Source organism: Macrobrachium rosenbergii, chromosome 25 (assembly GCF_040412425.1).
Source record: "Macrobrachium rosenbergii isolate ZJJX-2024 chromosome 25, ASM4041242v1, whole genome shotgun sequence".
NCBI lineage: Eukaryota > Metazoa > Arthropoda > Malacostraca > Decapoda > Palaemonidae > Macrobrachium > Macrobrachium rosenbergii.
In genome coordinates this window covers 4,827,377-4,846,618 of record NC_089765.1, presented here as the reverse complement: position 1 = coordinate 4,846,618, position 19,242 = coordinate 4,827,377, and the positions used below count along the sequence as shown (strand labels likewise).

Here is a 19,242-nt window from a genome sequence, read left to right as displayed (position 1 = left end):
CAAATTTAGTAGTGTTGTGTTGGTGATGTGTCAGTGGAGAAATGCTGTTCATCCCACCGACCACTCTAGACCAAGGTCCTGCTAAACTCCTTGCAAACATGGGAGGGAAGCAAACTGGCAGTCAAAGGGAGGTCGGTGGGGTTTGCTTCTGAGCAGTCGTCGCCTCATCGAGCCTGTTGTCCGCTGATCCCAGGATCGGAAGAATACCGTTGGAAGGTATAAGATTGGATACCATACCCTTTCTTCAAGTGATTCAGACTCTCCCACATCGAGAAGAAACTCAGTGACCGTTTTGCACATGTATCTAGGCCACTGAAAAAGGCCAGGCGCTTCAATGGATTCAGTACTTTAGGTCCGTTCTTCGCAGCTGGCATGGTTTGGGGATGAAGGATAGGAGGAACGCCTTCCCTTTTCCCCTCTATCCCTCTCCTTGAGAAGGCAGTCGTACTTCTTGGGAAGTTTAATTGGACACTGAATCTTGAGTGTCATCAATTGGTTTTTATGGTTTTGGCTAAAATGTCGTGTGGCTTAGGTTAATTTTATCTGGTCTTTGTTATTCTGTTGTACTGCGCAGAAGCAGGGCAATCCACATATCATTATGTGACCCATTGGATTTATTAGCTTTGGCAACCTGCGATTAACCTATGTTGCAAAGCACCCACTCAGTAGAGGTGATTCTTGGCTCTACCGCCACACCACTACAGGTCGGAAGGCCCACGACCAGAGGCAGTACCCGTCTGCTGTTGCTCCCCACCAGGTAAGGTTACAACAAGCATTCCAAGATGCTAGCTAATTTGCTATCCCCAAATTACCCCCATATCAAGTAGTTTTTGGGTAGTATATGTCCATTATCCCACCTCACTCAATGTAAGGATTCAGCTATGTAATTATTAGGTAAGTTACTTATATAAAATGACATTATTGTAATAAAAATAAAGTTTCATTATAATGACTTACCAAAACACTGTAAAAGCTTTTATCTCTTTAAAATCGACACGTCGAGATATAAATTTTCAAACTTTGTTTGGGCAGCTGATACAATTGGCGGAGACCCAACCCACGGATGCCAGTGGGGTAGCGTGGCAGGAGACATGCCCATAAACTCAGGTCAGTTTCATTCTCCAGGCGTATTGGGCATCTCGCGCGTCCGATCTGCCTCAAACTGTTTGGGTTCTTTTGTCTGCTTGCTCTTAGTTGTGGCGTCTCTCTTTGGTGAGAGTACTTAATTGCCTGTTTATTAATCTAGCCTAGCTCTGGGAATTCGTAGCTATGTCGGATTGAAGCTTCTTGGGATCCAAGTTTGCGCGGGAATTTGTGCTCCACGCCAAACTAGATTAAACTTAAATACGATCGCCATTCTTTTTGTGTACAGCATGTAGGGGTCAGAAGTGTTCCCAGGAGAACACATGCAGTGAATGTATGGAATGAGTCAGGAGTTTTGGCAAACATACAGTTCCCATCAGATAAAGCTGGTTCGGGATAGGGATAGGAAAGCCTTTAAAGCGTAGGAAGCTAGGCTATCATCTTCTTTGGTGGTGGCATCGGTGTCACCTCCTCTACCAGCTGTTCCTTCCTCCTCTCCTACCCCCTCCTCTACCGCTGCTCTTTCCCCTCTCATATTCCCCCTCTTCTTCACCAGCTTCCAGTATGTTTTCCTAAAGCCAAGCCCAGCCTCGAGGCTGATAAATCAGAATTCGTTCTTTTCAGGAAATCAAATGGAAGCGAAATGGGCGGTTTCATGGAGTCGGTCTTAAGTTTAGTCTTGCTCTCGCACCGTGAAGTCGGCGTTAAGCGTCGATGATGACGTCATGTTGGTGTTGGTGATAACAATGGTTGTTCGCGATCGGCGTTTCAGGCGGAGTCTGCTCGTTTTTCTGAATCTTTTGAGCAAAGGCAACTGTCCCGCTCGCCTTCTGAGGCTGAAGACAGTCCGGCGCTGGCGAAAAAGGTCAGAAATTATTGCCCCCGCGAGCAGGCTCGTCCTCTGGACACAGAAAGCCTTAGTCCTGGTGGCGTGAGTAGTAAGCGGCTTCGCCGAAGCGTTGAAAAGCTTCAGGGGAGGCGTGAAAGTGATCCATCGGCGTCGATCTTCTCACCATCGCCGACATCGCAGGATGGTGTCCCCAGAAGAGGCTTCATCAAAGCGGTGCATGATCGAGCAGCAGCACTAGCTGAGGTTAAGCTCTTCAGGTGAGAGTAGCAGCAGTTCATCTTCAGTCTCTTCATATTCCAGCTCTTCGGATCCCCCTCCTCGTCGCCATAAGTAGGATCAGACCTCTCGGCCCTTAAAGAGGCAATCTTCCGGATAATTCCTGCCCTAGGGTTACTAAACTCTTCAAGAAAAAGGACAGCCAGCCCTATACCTGGTTGCTCAGCATGAGGATCGATCAAGAAAATACATTTCAGGCAGCTTCCTCCCAGGTCACCTAGTGCAGTCAGAGGCCTAGCCCTCTCAGGAAGTTCCATGCACCAAGTACCGGGCCTCTTACTCCTCCTCCTACACACAGAAGTGTGTCTGCTCCTTTGGCTACATCCTCGTCCTCCCAGGAGTCTATTCTGTTGGAAGGAAGCTAGAAATGGTGATCAAAGTCCTTGGTATTCCCCGAGGATAAAAGTCGTTCCTCCTCAACTCTGGACGGTCTGGGCTGGAACCGATTCTTTCTGGTGAAGAGGAAGGCCCCAGGTGAATCGGGGCCTTCACATTCACGCTTCTCTACTCGGCTTTCTGCTGCAGTCATGCCTGCAACATTTCAGCCGACAGCCCCCTCTTCTCCGACTTCTACGTTGCGTCCTAGGAAAACAAGGTCCTGCCACTTCACTTCCCAAGTTGGTACTCTCCACCGCCTCCAGAAAGCATTAAAAGTAGAGGTAGGCGTGGTTGGAAGCTAAGGGTCCTCCAGGTAAGTCGTCGTTTGCATGTACCCTCCTTCAAAGCTGTCGAAAAGGAGGCAAAATTATTACAGCACTGGGAGCTTCTCCTTCACTGGGATCCGCAATTTCAGCACAAGGGGACTTCGGCTCCTTGTGGACCCCTCCAAGAGCGCATTTCATTGAGGCAGCCAAGACCTTCTTTTCTGCCCTAGATGTAGAACATTTTCAGGAACCTCTTCAACTCCCTAGAGGTTGTCAGCTTTATCGATTGGTCAATGGGGCTATTTTCAAACAAGGTGGAGCAGGCTAATGTAAGACGTCTTGGAAAAAATCCGGGGTTCCTTTCCTGCACCGATATTGCTATCCATGATGCGGCAGGTGAAATTTCCTCCCTCTTCGCCATGGCCACTCTCTGAAGAAGAGAAACTTGGTGCTCGTTCTTGTCTAAGGCTGTGACTTCTTCACAGTGACGGCGTTGATGTTCGCACCCTTTGACAAAGGGCCTCTTCCCAGAAGCAGTAGTGAAAGACGTCTGTCAGCCATGGATAAAGAGGAGGCGTCGTCACATCTCCCTGTCTATGTCTTCACCAGACCGAAGCCTGCTCCGGCTCCTTTGACCAAGATGGTATCTCCTCTTAACAGGCATCCGTTTCGTAACTCCAGGTCCAACCTTACTCAAGGTCCGCTCCAACTCCAGGGTCTAAGTTCTCCTCGAAGCCACAAGGTCGTCATACCAAGTAAGTAGGATCCCTGTCCTCCATGCGCAGGTGGGGCCAGACTCGGCCTCTTTTGGGAGGAATGGAGAGACAGAGGTGCAGATCGAGTGGGTGGTGCAGGTGCTCCAGCTGAGCTACCGTCTTCCGTTAGCCCAACCTCCTCCTCTCTCAATTCTCCCATTTCCTTGACAGCATACTCAAGCATACTCAGAGGCGCAGTCAAGTTTCGGCCCCCTAGAAGACAGAAGTCCGGTCTCTCTTAGGAAAAGCAGTCATCGAAGTAGTGCAGGACGTGTTAACCCAGGTTTCTACAACCGCCTGTTTGTAGTCCCGGGTCATCAAGGGTTAGGCCAGTTTCGACGTAAGTGCTCTCAATCTGTACTTAGTGAAGCCAAGTTCTCCGTGAAACGAACGCTCAGTTCTTCAGGCACTAACTCGGGGATTGGATGGTGACCCTCGACATGGAAGATGCCTACTTCACATTCCAGTACATCAGGACTCCAGGAGGTATCTTCGGCTTTGTTTTCCAAGGACAGAGTTTACCAGTTCCGGGCCCTCTGCTTCGGCCTGTCGACAGCCCGAAGTGTTCAGGATTCTTGCCCGATAGGTCGTGGCTCCACCTGGAGGAGTTCGGATCTCCTTATACCCTAGGCGACTGGCTACTCCGTTCATCATCAAAGGGACCGCTGCATGGAGGACCTTCACAGAACCCTAAAGTTAGCTCGGGACTTAGGATTCTGATAAACACGGAAAAAGTCGAGCTTAGTTCCTTCACAGAGGATTCTTTATTTGGGGATGACTCTGGACAGTCTGGCTTTCAGGCTTTTCTCTGTCTCCCAAAAGGGTCTCCTCCTGCCTTCAGGCGGTGGAGAAGTTTCTCCTCCTGGACGTTTGCTCCGCCCGTCAGTGGATGGCTCTCCTGGGAACTCTGTGGTCAGCGAGCAATTTGTAAGGTTAGGCCGTCTGCACATGAGACCCTACAGTTTTCCTCCAGGGGGCTCTTGGTACAGAAGGACCCAAAATGGAACCACGGTCTTCAACATTTCCCACGACGTCAAGGGGCATCTTTTCTGGTGGAGGTCACCGGAAGGCTTTCGGAGGTCTGGATCTCCTCCCAAGACAACCCATCCTGCAGATGTTCTCCAGGCGCGTCCCAATGTTGGGTGGGAGCACATCTAGCCAACCTCAGGGCGTCAGGAGTTTGGTCGGACAGACAGAAGAAGCTCCAAATCAATGTCAAGGAACTGTTGGACCATTCACCTCGCTCTCAGGACTTTTAGGCCCATGTCTCAGGGCCAAGCAGTGGCTGTTCACGCCAACAACTCGGCGGCTCTAACCATCCGGACAGGGAGGTACCCATTCCTTAGCCCTGTTCCAAGCTGAGGACCTTCTTCTGTGGGCGGACAGCAACAGAGTGGCCCTGTTCCCTCGGTTGGTGCAGGGAAAGCTGAACGTCCTGGCGGACCAACTCAGCGTGGAACCAGACTCTCCCTACGGAGTGGACCCTGCACCCGCAAGTGTGCCTAGATCTGTGGAATCTGTGGGGGGCACTCCCATAATGAATCTCTTCGCTACCTCCAAGAACCATCGTCTCCCAGTGTTCTGCTCACAGTTCCAGACCCACTGACTCATGGTGGATGCCATGCTCTAGACTGGATGAACCTGTTTGCCTATGCCTTCCCTCCTTTCGGGCTCATCAGGCAAGTGATAAACAAAGTGTAATTCCATCAGAAGGTCGAGCTGATCCTCGTTGCCCGTTCTGTGGCCAAGGAAGGAGTGGTTCCCGGACCTGCTAGATCTCCTGATAGACTTCCCAAGGCTTCTCCCTCAAAAAGTCTCTTCTCAGACAACCCCACCTAATGAAGTTCCACCAGGGATTGTCCTCTCTCGCTCTGACAGGCTTCAGACTGTCCAGGAAGCTCATCAGGCGCGAGGTTTTCAAGCAAGGCTGCAGAGGCTATTGCGAGGGTGCGGAAGGGACTCCTCGAGCAAATTATACCAATCCAAGTGGACAGTCTTCAGGAACTGGTGTAGGAAAAATAGTATCTCCTCTTCTTCGGCGTCTATAACTCAACTTGCCGATTTTTAATTTACTTGAGGATTCAAGAAAAATTGATGCCATCAACCATCAAGGGCTACAGGCTATACTGTCCTCCGTCTTCTACCATAGGGGGTTAGACCTATCAAATAACCGAGACTTGTCAGACCTCTCAAGTCCTTAGACACAGCTAAGGCTCCAAAACCTGCCCCTGCCTGGAATTTAGATGTAGTTTTGAGGTGGTTAATGTCTCAAGTCTATGAACCTTTAGAAGATCTTTCTCTTAGAGACCTCACTAAAATCCCTGTTTCTGATTTGCTTTAGCAACGGCAAGGCAAAGAGGGTTAGTGAAATACAAGCCATCGACAAGGAAGTGGGTTTTCACAAGGTAATGCTGTTTGCTCGTTCACCTTGAATTTTCTGGCCAAAGTGAGTCTCCTTCAACCCGTGGCCTCAGTCCTTTACCATTCAGAACTCTCCAGTGGCTGGCCCTCAGGGTGGAGGCTTCTTTGTGCCCCCGTTAGAGCTATCAAAACTTGCCAGCCAGAGCGGCCAGCATCAGAGGACGTTCCTCTAACCTGTGGTGTTCATTGAAAGATCCAGCAGACCTTTATCCAGAATGCCCTGGCTTTTTCTTCGTCGAGAACTCATCTTAGGAGCGCTGAGCACATCAAGAAGAGGCCGCACGCCTAGTCAGTCTCACATTCACGAAGTGCGCTCAATAACCTTCAGTGGCCTTCCATCATAATAAGTCACTTTCGCAGATCACTCAGAGCACCTTCTGGAGGTCGAAGTCGGTGTTTGCGTCTCACTTTGCAGGGGTGGTTGAAGTTGCGTATCAGGACCTGTTTGCGTTAAGTACCGTATCGGTAGCAGGCTTGGTTTAGGGGACACACTAGAGGTAGGTTCCTTATCTTTCCTTCCCCTGTGGTTTTATGGTTGGTGAGTTAATGGGAAGCCGGGGGTGCTCAGTTCACCTGGGTACCCTCCGTTCTGAATGAGCTACTGAGGGTATAGGGAAGGGGATGTATTTAACTGTTTTTAGGTTGGTCGGTGAGACCCGTTTTTCAGTCTGGTTGCTTTCCAATTGCTCAGGGCAAGAGCAAAGGAAGTCACCCCCTTGTCTCAGTCAGCGGTGTAGTTCCCTGACTGCTTGAGTTGTTATGGAGCAGGTGGCTAGCAGTGCTTACGCCCAAGGCCTCTGCAGGTAATGGGCTTCAACCAGCAGCAGTACCTCCTGCAAAGCCCATCTACCAGATAATGTGACTCCTGCCCTTTTGTTGGTATGGATCCTTAAGATACCCCATGGTTAGAGTTTGTTCCTTTTCTTTTTTTTTTTTTTTGTGTGTGTAACCTTTCAATAACTGGTACTCATCCCTGCCCTTCCACCTTAAATGTGGAATCAACTTTTACATGTTTTGGTAAGTCATTATAATGAAAACGACATTTTATGATAAAATGATGTTTCATTATACTTATAAGCTACTAACTGCCTAAACCTCCTCCTCCCGCAGGACGGAGGCGTTATCTCAGGTTTCACTAAGTGTGTATACCGAATGAAACTGACCTGGGTTTATGGGTATGTCTCCTGCGCTACCCCCACCGGCATCCGGTGGGGTGGATGGAGTCTCCATAGTGTATCAGCGTTCCAAGCAAAGTTTACGAGAAATTTATATCTCGGGCGTGTCGATTTTTAAAGAGATAAAAGCTTTTACAGTGTTTTGTTTCAGTATAATGTCTGACATCATTTTGCTAGTACTGTAGTAGGTTTACAGCAAAGGTTGTAATGTCTGACTAACTTTTATCAGTTACAACACTCATACCATTTGTTGTAAATGTAAGGACAAACTTGCTCTGCAGTCTTGACTTGTGACAAATGTAAAGAATGGGATCAGGGGAAATGGAAGACTTAACTAGTTATTACTTAAATAAACTTGAGAGTAACAGATGTAGTAGAGAGGCGGCTGAGACCGAAGCTAAGAATTCAGTTAGTCAGGGTTCTCGTATTTTGCAGGCTCTTCCAACTCCTATATCTGCATTTTCCCCTATCACCAGTCCTCCAACTTTACCTGTGACTCCTTTATCCAACTTCCAAACTAATGAACCCAATGCCATCACCAGTCTGGAAGCCAGAATGGACCAGAAATTTGGTCGCTTAGTGAACATTGTAGCTCAAGTAGGGGCTTCAGTGAGTGGCTTTATGGACAAGATTAGTGCCAGTGACGTTGGTGCAAGTGTTGTGTCAGTGGAGGTGGCTCGTCCACTGATGCTCCTAGATGAGAATCCCATCAAACTCCCTTAAACCTCGGGAGGAGGCAGGCCGTAAAGTCCCAGGGAGTCGATGGGGTTTCCCCCACGGGTAGTTGCCCCTCAACAGAGCCTGTTGTTTGGGATTCCTAGGACTCGGCGGACAGCCACTGGAAAGGCGTCCATATTGGAGTTCATGCACATTCATCGAGTGATGCGGATTCGGGATCTGACGAATCCAAGTGCAAAGCAAGGAAGCGCAGCTGGCAATTCAAAAGTACATCCAGACCATTGAAAAGGCCGATATCCGCGGCTGAGTATAAATTTCTGATCCTGTGCAAAGAGAACAGAGATCGGCATCCGAGTCCCAAGCCTTCACGTAGTTTTTTTTGGATGATCCATCTAACGTGTCGCCCATAGTGTCGGTGTCAGAGCGTCGGTTTCTGTCGCCCAAGCGGATCTCTAAGAAACACAGAGATCGTACTTTTGGATCCAAGGGATCTGGGCATCCAAGGGGATCCAGTTTAGTGGGATTTGGTGGAGCCAAGTACCTAGTGGGATTGGCAGGATCGAGATATTCAGTGGGATCTGAGGGATCCAGACATCCATTGGGATCCGAGGGATCCAGTCATCCAGTGGGATCTGAGGGATCCGTTCGTCCAGTGGGATCTGAGGGATCCATTCGTCCAGTGGGATGTGAGGGATCCATTAGTCCAGTGGGATCTGAGGGATCCATTCGTCCAGTGGGATCCGAGGGATCCATTCGTTAAGTGGGATCTATGGGATCCAAGTGTTTAGTGGGATCTAAGGGATCCAAACACACAGTGGGATCTAGAGGATCCGATGCACCCATTGAACCAGTTCAACAAGTAGTTCGCGAGCGGTTGTTAGTGTGCGATCACGCCCTTTCCGAGCGGGCGCCAAATTATTCCGGGCATCTGACACCACATTCCACTTTTTGTCCGGTTCAGGATCCGGCTTTGGCACTGATTAAACAATGCTTAGACAGTATTATGGACCTTTTACGTAAACATCAGTGACTCATGAGCCTGAGGATTTGACTCTCTCACCCATTTTGTCTGCAGAAGAGGACGTAGAACAGGATCAGCCTGCTTCAGCCCACTCTTCCCTTTTGAAATACTTCTTGTTTTGCTTCCCGGACTTCTTTTCACCAGCGATTCCCTTTTCACCCGGCTCTTCTTTTATGATGAGACAGCCTACGGAAGCTTCTAGGCTGCCTGAGATGGTGCTGTTGAAATCGTCAAAGAAAGCTCTGTCAAGTATCAAGAGCTGGTTGACAGAAAAGAGGAAGACGGGGAAAGCAGTATTCTGCACTCCTCCTTCTCGCTTATCCAAGACAAGAGACTTATCTTATGTGACTGGGGAAGCGCCGTTGTTTGGAGTTACTGCTCCCTCCCAAGGGGGTTTCTCCAGTTTAATTGACTCGTCAAAAAGATCTACCTTCTCCTCTTCCAAGATCTTGTTTACGACTTCTGAACTCGAGCATTTGTCTAAGGACATCTTTAAGGTCTTCGAGATCTTAAGTTTTCTTGACTGGACTGTCGGCGCCTTAGCAAAGAAAATAGAAGATTGGGCCTCTCTCCAAGCTAACTTTGCTACAGTCTGGCTTGGAGTGCTCTCATGCGCGGATAAAGCGATCAGGGATGGATCCCAGGAGCTGGCAGCCTTGTTCGCTGTGGGAGTACTTAAGAAGCAAGACAGTGTTGTTCATTCACTTCCAAAGGGGTCACTCCCCACCAGAGATCTGCACTCCTTTTTGCACCTTTAAATCAACATGAGCGCTTTCCCAGCTCTACAGTAGAACATATCACAGTGGAGCTGCAAAAGAAATCCACACAAGACTTCTTGGCCCAGTCCACCAATGCCCTAAGGAGTCTGGACGTTCCTCATCTTCCGCATTGTTTGCACCTAGAACGGTTCCCCCTCTACAGCAAACATTTCGAGGAGGTAGAGGTAGATTTCAGCCCCGTTCCCAAGCATATTCAAGGTCCATTTGGCCAATCAAGAAGTCAGCAAGCAAACCTTCCTCTTGCAGTGTACCATTGGGGGCCAGGCTTCTATTTTTGGAGCATGTGGAAGGACAGAGATGTAGGACCTTGGGTTTTAGAGGTGATCAAAGTAGGATACTCCATCCCATTCAGGGAGAAACCTCCTATCAACTTGGCAGCCTACTCTCTAGATTCAGAGAGGTATTTGGCCCTTTCACAGGAAGTTTTGTCTCTACTTGCCAAGAGAGCCACAGGAATAGTCGGAGATGTCAATATGCCGGAGTTCTACAACCGCCTATTCATCATCCCAAAATCATCGGGAGGTTGGAGACCTGTCCTGGACGTCAGGGCCCTGAATTTCTATATTGAGACTACGAAATTCAAAATGGAAACAACCCACCCAGTTCTGTCTTCCATCCATCAAGGGGATTGGATGGCAACCATAGACATGCAGGATGCATATTTCCACTTTCCAGTTCACTCGGAGGCCAGGAAATATCTACAGTTTGTGTTCCAGGACAAGGTCTTCCAATTTTGAGCGGTGTGCTTCAGACTTTCGACAGCCCCTCAAGTTTTTACCCAAGTCCTCGCCCCAATGACAAAATGGCTACATCTCATGGGGATCAACATCTGCCTCTATTTAGACGAGTGGCTCCTACACTCCCTGTGGTAGTAGTGTGTACACTGGCGACACTAAGCGTAGCTGTTTTCATGCTTGGTATCACTGCTGTATGCGAGTTAGTTACAATGCAATTGCTACAGGCAGTAGTGGTTCCCCTCTTGCAGTTCCTCTCTGTTGATATGTAAATTTACGTGTTTATTTTGTTCTGTTATGTTTGTCATAAGTTGTTTATGTTGTATGTGTTGTATATTTACTTAGCTGATATTTTGTCTGTTTATGTTATAGATCTGACAGGTGTTTTGTTGAATAAAGCTTGTAGTTTGCTACCAAGTGTTTCAGTCTTATAACAATTTATTCAACAAATACTCATCATGACTTCGCTGCTTAAGCCATGTCGACTGAACACAGACTCACAACTCTCCTATGGCGGCCAGGAGTGAAGCTACTGGCACGAACCTTTCAAAACTATAGAGGGGAGAGTGGAGGCGCACCCAATAGGCTGGGGCTCTAGTGAACTGTGTATCCCCAGTTTATGCGAACTCATTGAAGACTGTGTTGCGTGTAGAAGGTGCGTTGCAAAACTAGAGAGTGTTTCGTCAAGTTACGAGCGAGATTTTTGCAAGGCATGTTTTGGCAACCGGCGACAGCAGTCAGGTGAATCCGTTGATGAATTTCTGATAGGTTACATAAACTAAGCAAGGATTGTAACTTTAAGGCAGTCACAGCTGAACAATAAGGAGGAATGGTACATGATCGTTTATTAACGGTATTGCCTCAGCATTTATTAGTCAGCGCCTGCTGAAAACAACTCCTTGGATCTGGGAGGCGGGGTACAGTCAGGCCGTGCGTTGGATCTTGCCCAGCGTAATGCTGAGTTCTACACGTCTTCTTGCCTGTTCCTCATGCAGCTGCTTTTGGTTCCAGGACAGCAAGGACAGCCTTGTGATGACCAACAACCGCAGTCAACGAAGAAGCGGAAGAAGATCACCCTGTGGACTCGACTGTCGCTGCTGCATTCATCAAAGAAGAAATGCTATTTTTTACAATTAGTTTCACATTACAGGTAGGGGTAGTTGTCCTGCATGTGCTGTTATACAACAACTGTGGTAAGACAGATCATTTGCCAAAGTCTGTAGATCAAGGCTAAGACTTCTGACAGCACTACTGCTACACTGTATAACACTCTGCTCCACTTGTTACCACTTTCCAAAGAACCTTTCACATGCAGCTACAGACATCACTGTCAATGGTCATTCACTGAAAGCATTAATTGACTCTTGCAGTTCCGGATAGTTTCATAAGTGAAAGTGGCACAGAAACTAAAGCTGACAGTAGTTCCCTGCGGCAAAGGAGATTTCAATGGCATCAGCATCTTTGAATACTATCTCCCCTGGGTATGTTCTGGTAGACTTGGGTCATGTCAATCAGAATTATCCATGTGTTCAGCTAGGGTTTTAAAGGATTTATGTTGTGATGTGATCTTGGGTCATGATTTTCAAAAGCAGCACAAGGTGTAACTTTTCAGTATGGAAATAAACCAAGTTTAAGGTAACTAGTAACTGTGCCTTGGCAACAGCTGATATTGAGGAGCCTTCACTGTTTCGAACTTGCCCCAACAGGTGTAAACCAAAATTTGCAGTTAAATCCAGGCAGCTATAGTGAAGATGATCAGTTGTTTATAAGTGACCAGTTATCACGCTTGTTATCTGAAGGTATCATTGAACCAAGCATATCCCCATGGGCATGAGTCGTAGTTAATAAGATCCACTTGACAGGCACAAAAAGAGACTTTGTATTGATTGTTCTCAAACCATCAGCAGTACACAGAACTAGATGCATATCCCCTTCCAAGGATAGGGACATGGTGCACAGTCTTGCGAAGTACAAGGTGTTTTCCATATTTAACTTTTGAGTGCATACCACCAAATTAGCATTAAAGAGAGTGAGAGGAAGTACACTGCTTTTGAGGGTGCAGGGAAATTATATCAGTTTTTGCAGAGTTCCATTTGGTGTCACTAATGGAGTAGCAGTATTTCAGAGAGCTATGGATAAGTTAGTTGAAAGATGAGGTCTTAAAGACACTTTCCCATATCTAGATAATATTGCTGTAGCTGGATCAACTCAGGAACATGATAGCAATGTTGAAATTTTTGGAGGTTATTCAGAAGCGAAGCTTACCCTCAATGAATCTAAATCAGTTATGTCTGTGCCTACAATCAATGTTCTTTGGGTTGTGTTGGTAATAATGTCATAAGGCCTGACCCTGACAGATTCACGTCCTCTCCAGGAATTACCACCTCCCACAAATATAGGGTCTTTGCGAGAAGAAGAGTTCAAGGGTTGTTTGCATATTATGCTAATGGTTCCTGGCTTCTTGATAAAATCCAACCTGATAAACACAAAACTTTTTCCATTGAGTGAATCAGCACTAGCTGCCTTTAACACTTTGAAAAAGCAGCTTACGGGTGCTTCTCCTAGGTCTGTGGATGAGAGCCTTCCTTTTGTTTGTGGAGTGTGATGCTTCAAAGTCGCTATCTCAGCAGTATTGAACCAGGGTGGCAGGCCAGTAGCCTTCATGTCAAAGCGCTTCAAGGGAAGTAGGTAGCATTATCCTGCTGTAGAAAAGGAGGCTACAGCTATTATTGAAAGCGGTTCGCAGGAGTGGAGTCATTTCTTGCAGAAGACATTTTACTCTGATTACTGATCAGCGCTCTGTGATGTTCATGTTAGATAACAGAAAAAGAACCAAGATAATAACAAGATACAGAGTGGAGGCTTGAGCTGGCATCATTCAGTTATCGATACAATATCGTCGGAAACAGAATGTTGTGCGGATACCTTGTCTGTGCATACTGCTGTTCTGTTTTCCCAATGTTGAAGCTTACAGACATTCATGAGAATCTTTGTCACCCTGGGGTAACTTTCGGCTTTTGCATTTTGTGCGATCTAAAACCTCCCTTTCTCAACAGATGATGTGAAAAAGGTGTGTGCTTCTTGTAAAGTCTGTGCACAGCAAAAACCACGATTCCATCGTTCAGCACAAGGGGTCCTCATTAAAGCCACACGGGCGATGGGCAGCCTCAGTATTGATTTCAAGGACCTTTGCCTTCCACCTACAAACAATAAAGTACATACTTACAGTTGTTGATGAATACTCGCATTTTTCCTTTTGCATTTCCTTGTTCAAATATAAATTCAAAAGCAGTAATCAGATGTCTTGAGTCTATCTTCAGTCTTTGTGGAATGCCAAGTTTCATCCATTCAGATCAAGGTTCTTCTTTCATTTCTCAGAACTGAAGATGTACCTTTCTCAGAAGGAGTTGCAACAAGTAAAACAACACCTTATCACCCAATAGGTAATGGTCAGGTTGAGAGGTACACGGATTATTTGGAAGGCTGCTTGTTTAACACTTGAATCTCATGGTTTGAAGAACCAACACTGGGAGATAGTGCTTCCGGTTTTGCATTCAATAAGATCACTCTTATGCACTGCAACCAATGAGACTCCACATGGCGTTTCTTCAGGTTCCAACGGCGTTCTAGTTTGGAAATGGATTACCAACATGGCTTTTGACTCCTGGGCAAGTGTTATTGCGGCGGCATGTTAGGTCTAGCAAACACAGGCATTAACTGATCAGGTAGAACTTGTTGATGTGAACCCAGTATGCGCCAAGTGTCAAATATCAGGCGCGTGGAGTCAACTGTGTCTATCGTGACAGCTCAAGTCCTGAGTCCGGCGACTCTTGCGCACCCGGATGAGCACCAGGAAAATAGAGACTCGGGTTCACCCACAACGCCAAGATGTGCAGCCTCATACTAATCATGACTCTCATTCATTCACTGGGCCCAATGAGTTAAGGAGGTCGACTCGCGTGTCAAAGCCCCGATCGTTACGGATGGGACTAATCTGATATTTTGACATGGTATCCATTTTGTTAATGTCGAATTTTCTAGGAGGGGAGAATGTGGTAATTATTGTACACTGGCGACACTAGCGTAACTGTTTTTCATGCTTGGTATCACTGTGTACGGTTAGTTACAGTTGCACCACAGGCGAGTGTAGTTCCCCTCTTGCAGTTCCTCTGTTGATATGTAAATTTACGTGTGTTTATTTTGTTCTGTTATGTTTGTCATTAAGTTGTTTATGTTGTATGTGTTGTATGACTAACGCTAGATATTTTGTCTGTTTATGTTATAGATCTGAGAGCCGGTATTTTGTTGAATAAAGCTTGTAGTTTGCTACCAAGTGTTTCAGTCTTATAACACTCCCCCTCGGAATCAGGTTGCACAGAGGACCTAAAGAAGACTCTTGCGTTAGCCCAAGAATTGGGCCTACTGATAAACCTAGACAAGTCCCAGTTAGTCCCGAGTCAACCAATTCTTTATTTGGGAATGAAGATCAACTCTTGGGATTTTTGGGGTTTTCCGTCCGACAAGAGAATAAAAGCCTTATGGACTTCTAACTTGGGACACACTCAGAATTAAGAGAGCAGTTTGCCCTCTCTTAAGTAAAGCTAAGGACGTCATGGTAGCCTTTACCTCATTAGCTTGCATGCATTTTATGCCTCGTTCGTCCATTCTGTCTTCGAACTACTGGGAATGTAATCGTTCTTCATTTCTCACTAGTTTTAATGGAAGTTGAAGCAGTGTTGAATCTTTCAGTGCCTTGAGACCATTTCTAGTGACTGGCATAGTATCATGGAAGGAAGCATATGATTATTTTTTTCTTACTGTCTCTTCACCTTGTAATAAGGTGTCGACTTTTTTTGTGGAGCCAGGGGGTACATTGTACCTGCAGCACCCACCACTCTCAGTGGGTGGGTTGTGGTTTTACCTCAGTGCAGGTGACAATGTAGTCTGGTGGTTTTTATGTTGGTGCTACACCCAGGGCAGGAGGCGAGCACCTATGATGCTTTGCTAGTCATCGGAGTACTTCCTTCGCTGCAAAGTTCCCACTAAGTAGGAGGCGACCCATGGCTACACCGCCACGCCACTACAAGTTAAGATGAGCACTTACCAGAGGTAGTATCCCAGTAGCTTTCTTAGCTGATAGGTAATGACAAGCATTGGTTTTCAGTGCTAGCAGCTTTTTCTATTCTCAAATTCATTACATACTTAATGTTTTTGGAGTAGAATATGTCCATGTATCCCACCTCCTATCAATGTGGGAATCAGCTGTGTAATTACTTCATAAGTTACTTATATAAAAATGACATTTTTATAATAAAATAAAGTTTTCTATATACTTACCTAGTGATTACATGATCAGAGTGCACCCTCCTCCCTGCTGATTAACATACAGCGTGAACAGATTGAAGTTATCTGCTAAAATCGTTCTTAATATTCCCGCTAGTGAGCAGAACTGGTCACCTACACAGACGTGTGAAGTGTTACCCACGAAATTTTGAATTCAAGCTGCCGTGTAAGTGAACTAATAGCTATGTAATTACTTGGTAAGTACATATAAAACTTTATTTTATTATAAAAATGTCATTTTGATATATACAGTACTTACCAAGTAACTACATGATCAGAGACCTCCCTCCTCCCCTCGCATGGATGTGAGGCAAAAACGAATTGGGCTCTTTAGTAGTGTTGTACCTATCCTTCCCTGAAAGTGGGCGGGTTGTTACCTACACCAGAATGTTGGAATGCTACTGTGAATTTTCAAATTTAAGCTGCTGATAAATGAAACTAATAGTTAGTTATGTAGGTACTTGGTAAGTATATATAAAACTTTATTTTATCATAAAAGTGTCATTTTTTGTTTCAATCTTTCAAACTACCGCTGGCACGGAAGTAAAAGCGATATAATGGAGAGGTAAGTATTTAAAAAAAATAAATCTTAAGTATATATTTATATTTTTCTAGGCAAAGTACATCTTTTCTAGCTATGCAGACCCATAGACTTATATAATAATCCACCCCTAACCATCCATGTATTTGTTACTATAGCCAAAGGAAACCTTGAGGTTATGCAGATAAGTGGGTAGATAGGTTTTTACTCCACTCACCCACCTACTGTACTTCCATTTTAATGACATTATGTACTAAGAAGCCTATGCCAAGATTACTCCTATGTAAAAGAAGAAACTTTGTATGTCAAGGAAAATTATAATTTGCTCCTAGAGAGTGACTATTTTTGTAATTACCTTATAATAGTATGTAAAGGTTTACATATGTTATTATGACTTACCGGAATTACTTTTTCAGTTGAAAGAAACTGAGCAGAGAGACTCTGTTCTAACACCAAAACAGCAGATAGATAGATTGTTGCGTCCAGGATCGTCCTATGCTAACTTGAATCCATTTGAGGTGCTACAAGTTGAACCAAAAACACCCATAGATGAAATTAAAAAGAAGTACCGCCGGGTATGTTTTCCTTCATGTTTAAATTTTTTTAATATTTACAATGTATGTTTTTTGTATTAAAAGTGTACAGTATTTGCATCACTATTAATGATAATGTTTTAGAGACAAGTGGGATCTTTGCTTGACAAAAGTCATTGCTCTTCTTTCATTAGGAAAGTAAAGTTATTGTAGTAGTGTTATAGGTAGTTTAGTTGTATTTAATTGTTATTTTTTTGTTTTCCTCATCTTTTAAATTATCAGTGGTCTTACAACTTCTTGTGATCTTGCTTCAGGTTACTTGAGCTGGTTGCTTGTACTCTGTCTCTTTCAAAATGATGTTTGCAGTAGTATTTTTATGTACTGTGTAGTAATCTTTTGTTCAGATTTTCATAAAAACCTTTAAGAGCCAGTAGACGGACATATTGATTTTGTGAGGCTATCCTCCCTGGAATGATAACTACTTGAGCACTAATTCCTTGGTATCTGCTGGCCTCAAGTAAGATTTGCTATTTGTGTGGACTTCTGCAAACTTGTTAAGTTGATGATTTTTCATCAATTTGAGGGTAACACAGTGCCCCTTCCAAAGAAGGGCAAATATGAAGACTGCAGTAACTGCAGATCAGTTTCTATTCTCCCTGCGCTCTCCAAAGTTGTAGAAAAACTTATTTTTAAGCCACCATGTAAGTGTGTTGAATCTAAAAGATTGTTAGCTGATGGTCAATAAGCATATAGGAAGCAGTAAGGTACCTGTGATGTCTTTGAGATTTGACATGCCATTTGCAAGAGAACCTTGATAAGGGTTTTGAGTTTAGAGTAATTCAAATAGGTTTTAGTGCTGCTTTTGATTTAGTAAATCACCAGGCACTTTTAAACTCCAGAATCTTGGAGTGGGTGGACATGGTTTAGGTTTACTTCATGATATCCTTACAGGTAGGCAGTAGCGACTTGCTGTTGATGGGATCTTGAGCAAACCAAGGCCCACTGTGTCTGGAATTCCTCAGGGTAGTGTTCTTGGTCCATTGTTTTTATTGTATACAAGTGATATTGTTATTGGCCTGGAAAACCAGATTGTTTAGTATGCTGGTGATGCAATGCTTGTGGATGTAGTAAAGTCTCCACTTATGGGAAATAAAGCTGCCCTTAGTCTCAATTGTGAAATATAGTGGATTAGTGAATGGTGTAGTTGGTGGGGTATTAGCCTGAACTCCAGTAAAATGAACACTATTGATTAGCCAATCTCATACAGATTTTTCACCCCATCCTCCCCTTCAGGTGCATGGGACTCTGTGCTGAATGAGTCTGAAGTTTTAACTATTCTTGGTGTAACTTTTGACCCTCATCTTACTTTTGAGAAACATCTAATGAAAGTGTCAGCAAGTGCTGCACGAAAGTTAGGTATTGTACGTAAGTTCTCATATATTTGAGCTTTTCAGTCGAGAAACATGCCAAGTGCCATTTTTAAAATATAATAAATTAAATTAAAAAGATACTTTGACCCAGGATGGCATTGGCATGTTTCTTGACTGATATCCTCATTTGTAACAGTGATAAAATGGTGCAACCTGTTTTAGATCATTTGTCCTTCCTGTACTAGAATACTGTTCTTTGGTGTGGATGTCTGCCTCTGCCAGAGATTTATCTATTTTAGATAGAGTTGATTGTGGAGATAGGTTTGTTTCCTAATAAGCAATCCACGGTTATTGGCGGCCTTGGTTATCGGCAGTCTGGTTTTAGGGTGCTTGTCTAGCAACGACAATAACGGATTTTCAGCGGCAATATTTGCCAATAACCAACCCAACAGAGGCACCAATCCTCACTTATCGGCACCGATAAGCACTGATATTCATCCATTTCTGGTTATTGGCGATTTTTGGTTATCCTCACACCATCGGGAACAGAACCCCTGCCAAAAACCGGTGACTGCCTGTACAATATCAGCAATGATGACTTGGACCATCTCTTGTATGTCAGTTTTTCACAAGTTGTATTTTAACAGAGATCTTTTACATTCACAATTGATCCCTGATCCCCTTTTCCTGACGAGAGCAACCAGATTTGCTGAACAGCAGCACCAATGTGCAGTAAATGCGTCTCGCTGTCGAACTTCTCAGTTCCAGACGTCCTTTGTTCCTCACACTGTTGGACTGTGTAAGTCTCCCTGAGGATGTCGTGCATATGGAACTTCAGAGATTCAAGCGAAGATGCAATGCATTACTGTACTGTGCTGGTTGTAATTTTAATAATTTGCCCACATTTTATCTATTTATGAATTTGTTAATTTATTTTTCTTTTTTAATTAGTGATCTCTTCTTTCTGTATTTCCCGTTACTTTCTATTACTTCTTTCTAATGAAGCATATTCTTTGGAAGCTTGAATATCAAATCAGTG

The 19,242-nt window shown here is 44.9% G+C and overlaps 1 protein-coding gene across 1 annotated transcript in view; it reads left to right on the top strand.

Annotated features, from left to right (window-relative positions):
- LOC136852286 (dnaJ homolog subfamily C member 8) overlaps positions 1–19,242 on the top strand; it is a 95,389-nt gene that overhangs the window by 10,068 nt on the left and 66,079 nt on the right. Inside the window, exon 2 of the mRNA XM_067126786.1 lies at positions 16,717–16,875. Within this exon, the coding sequence (XP_066982887.1) occupies positions 16,717–16,875 (159 nt within the window). The remainder of the gene's footprint in view (positions 1–16,716; positions 16,876–19,242) is intronic.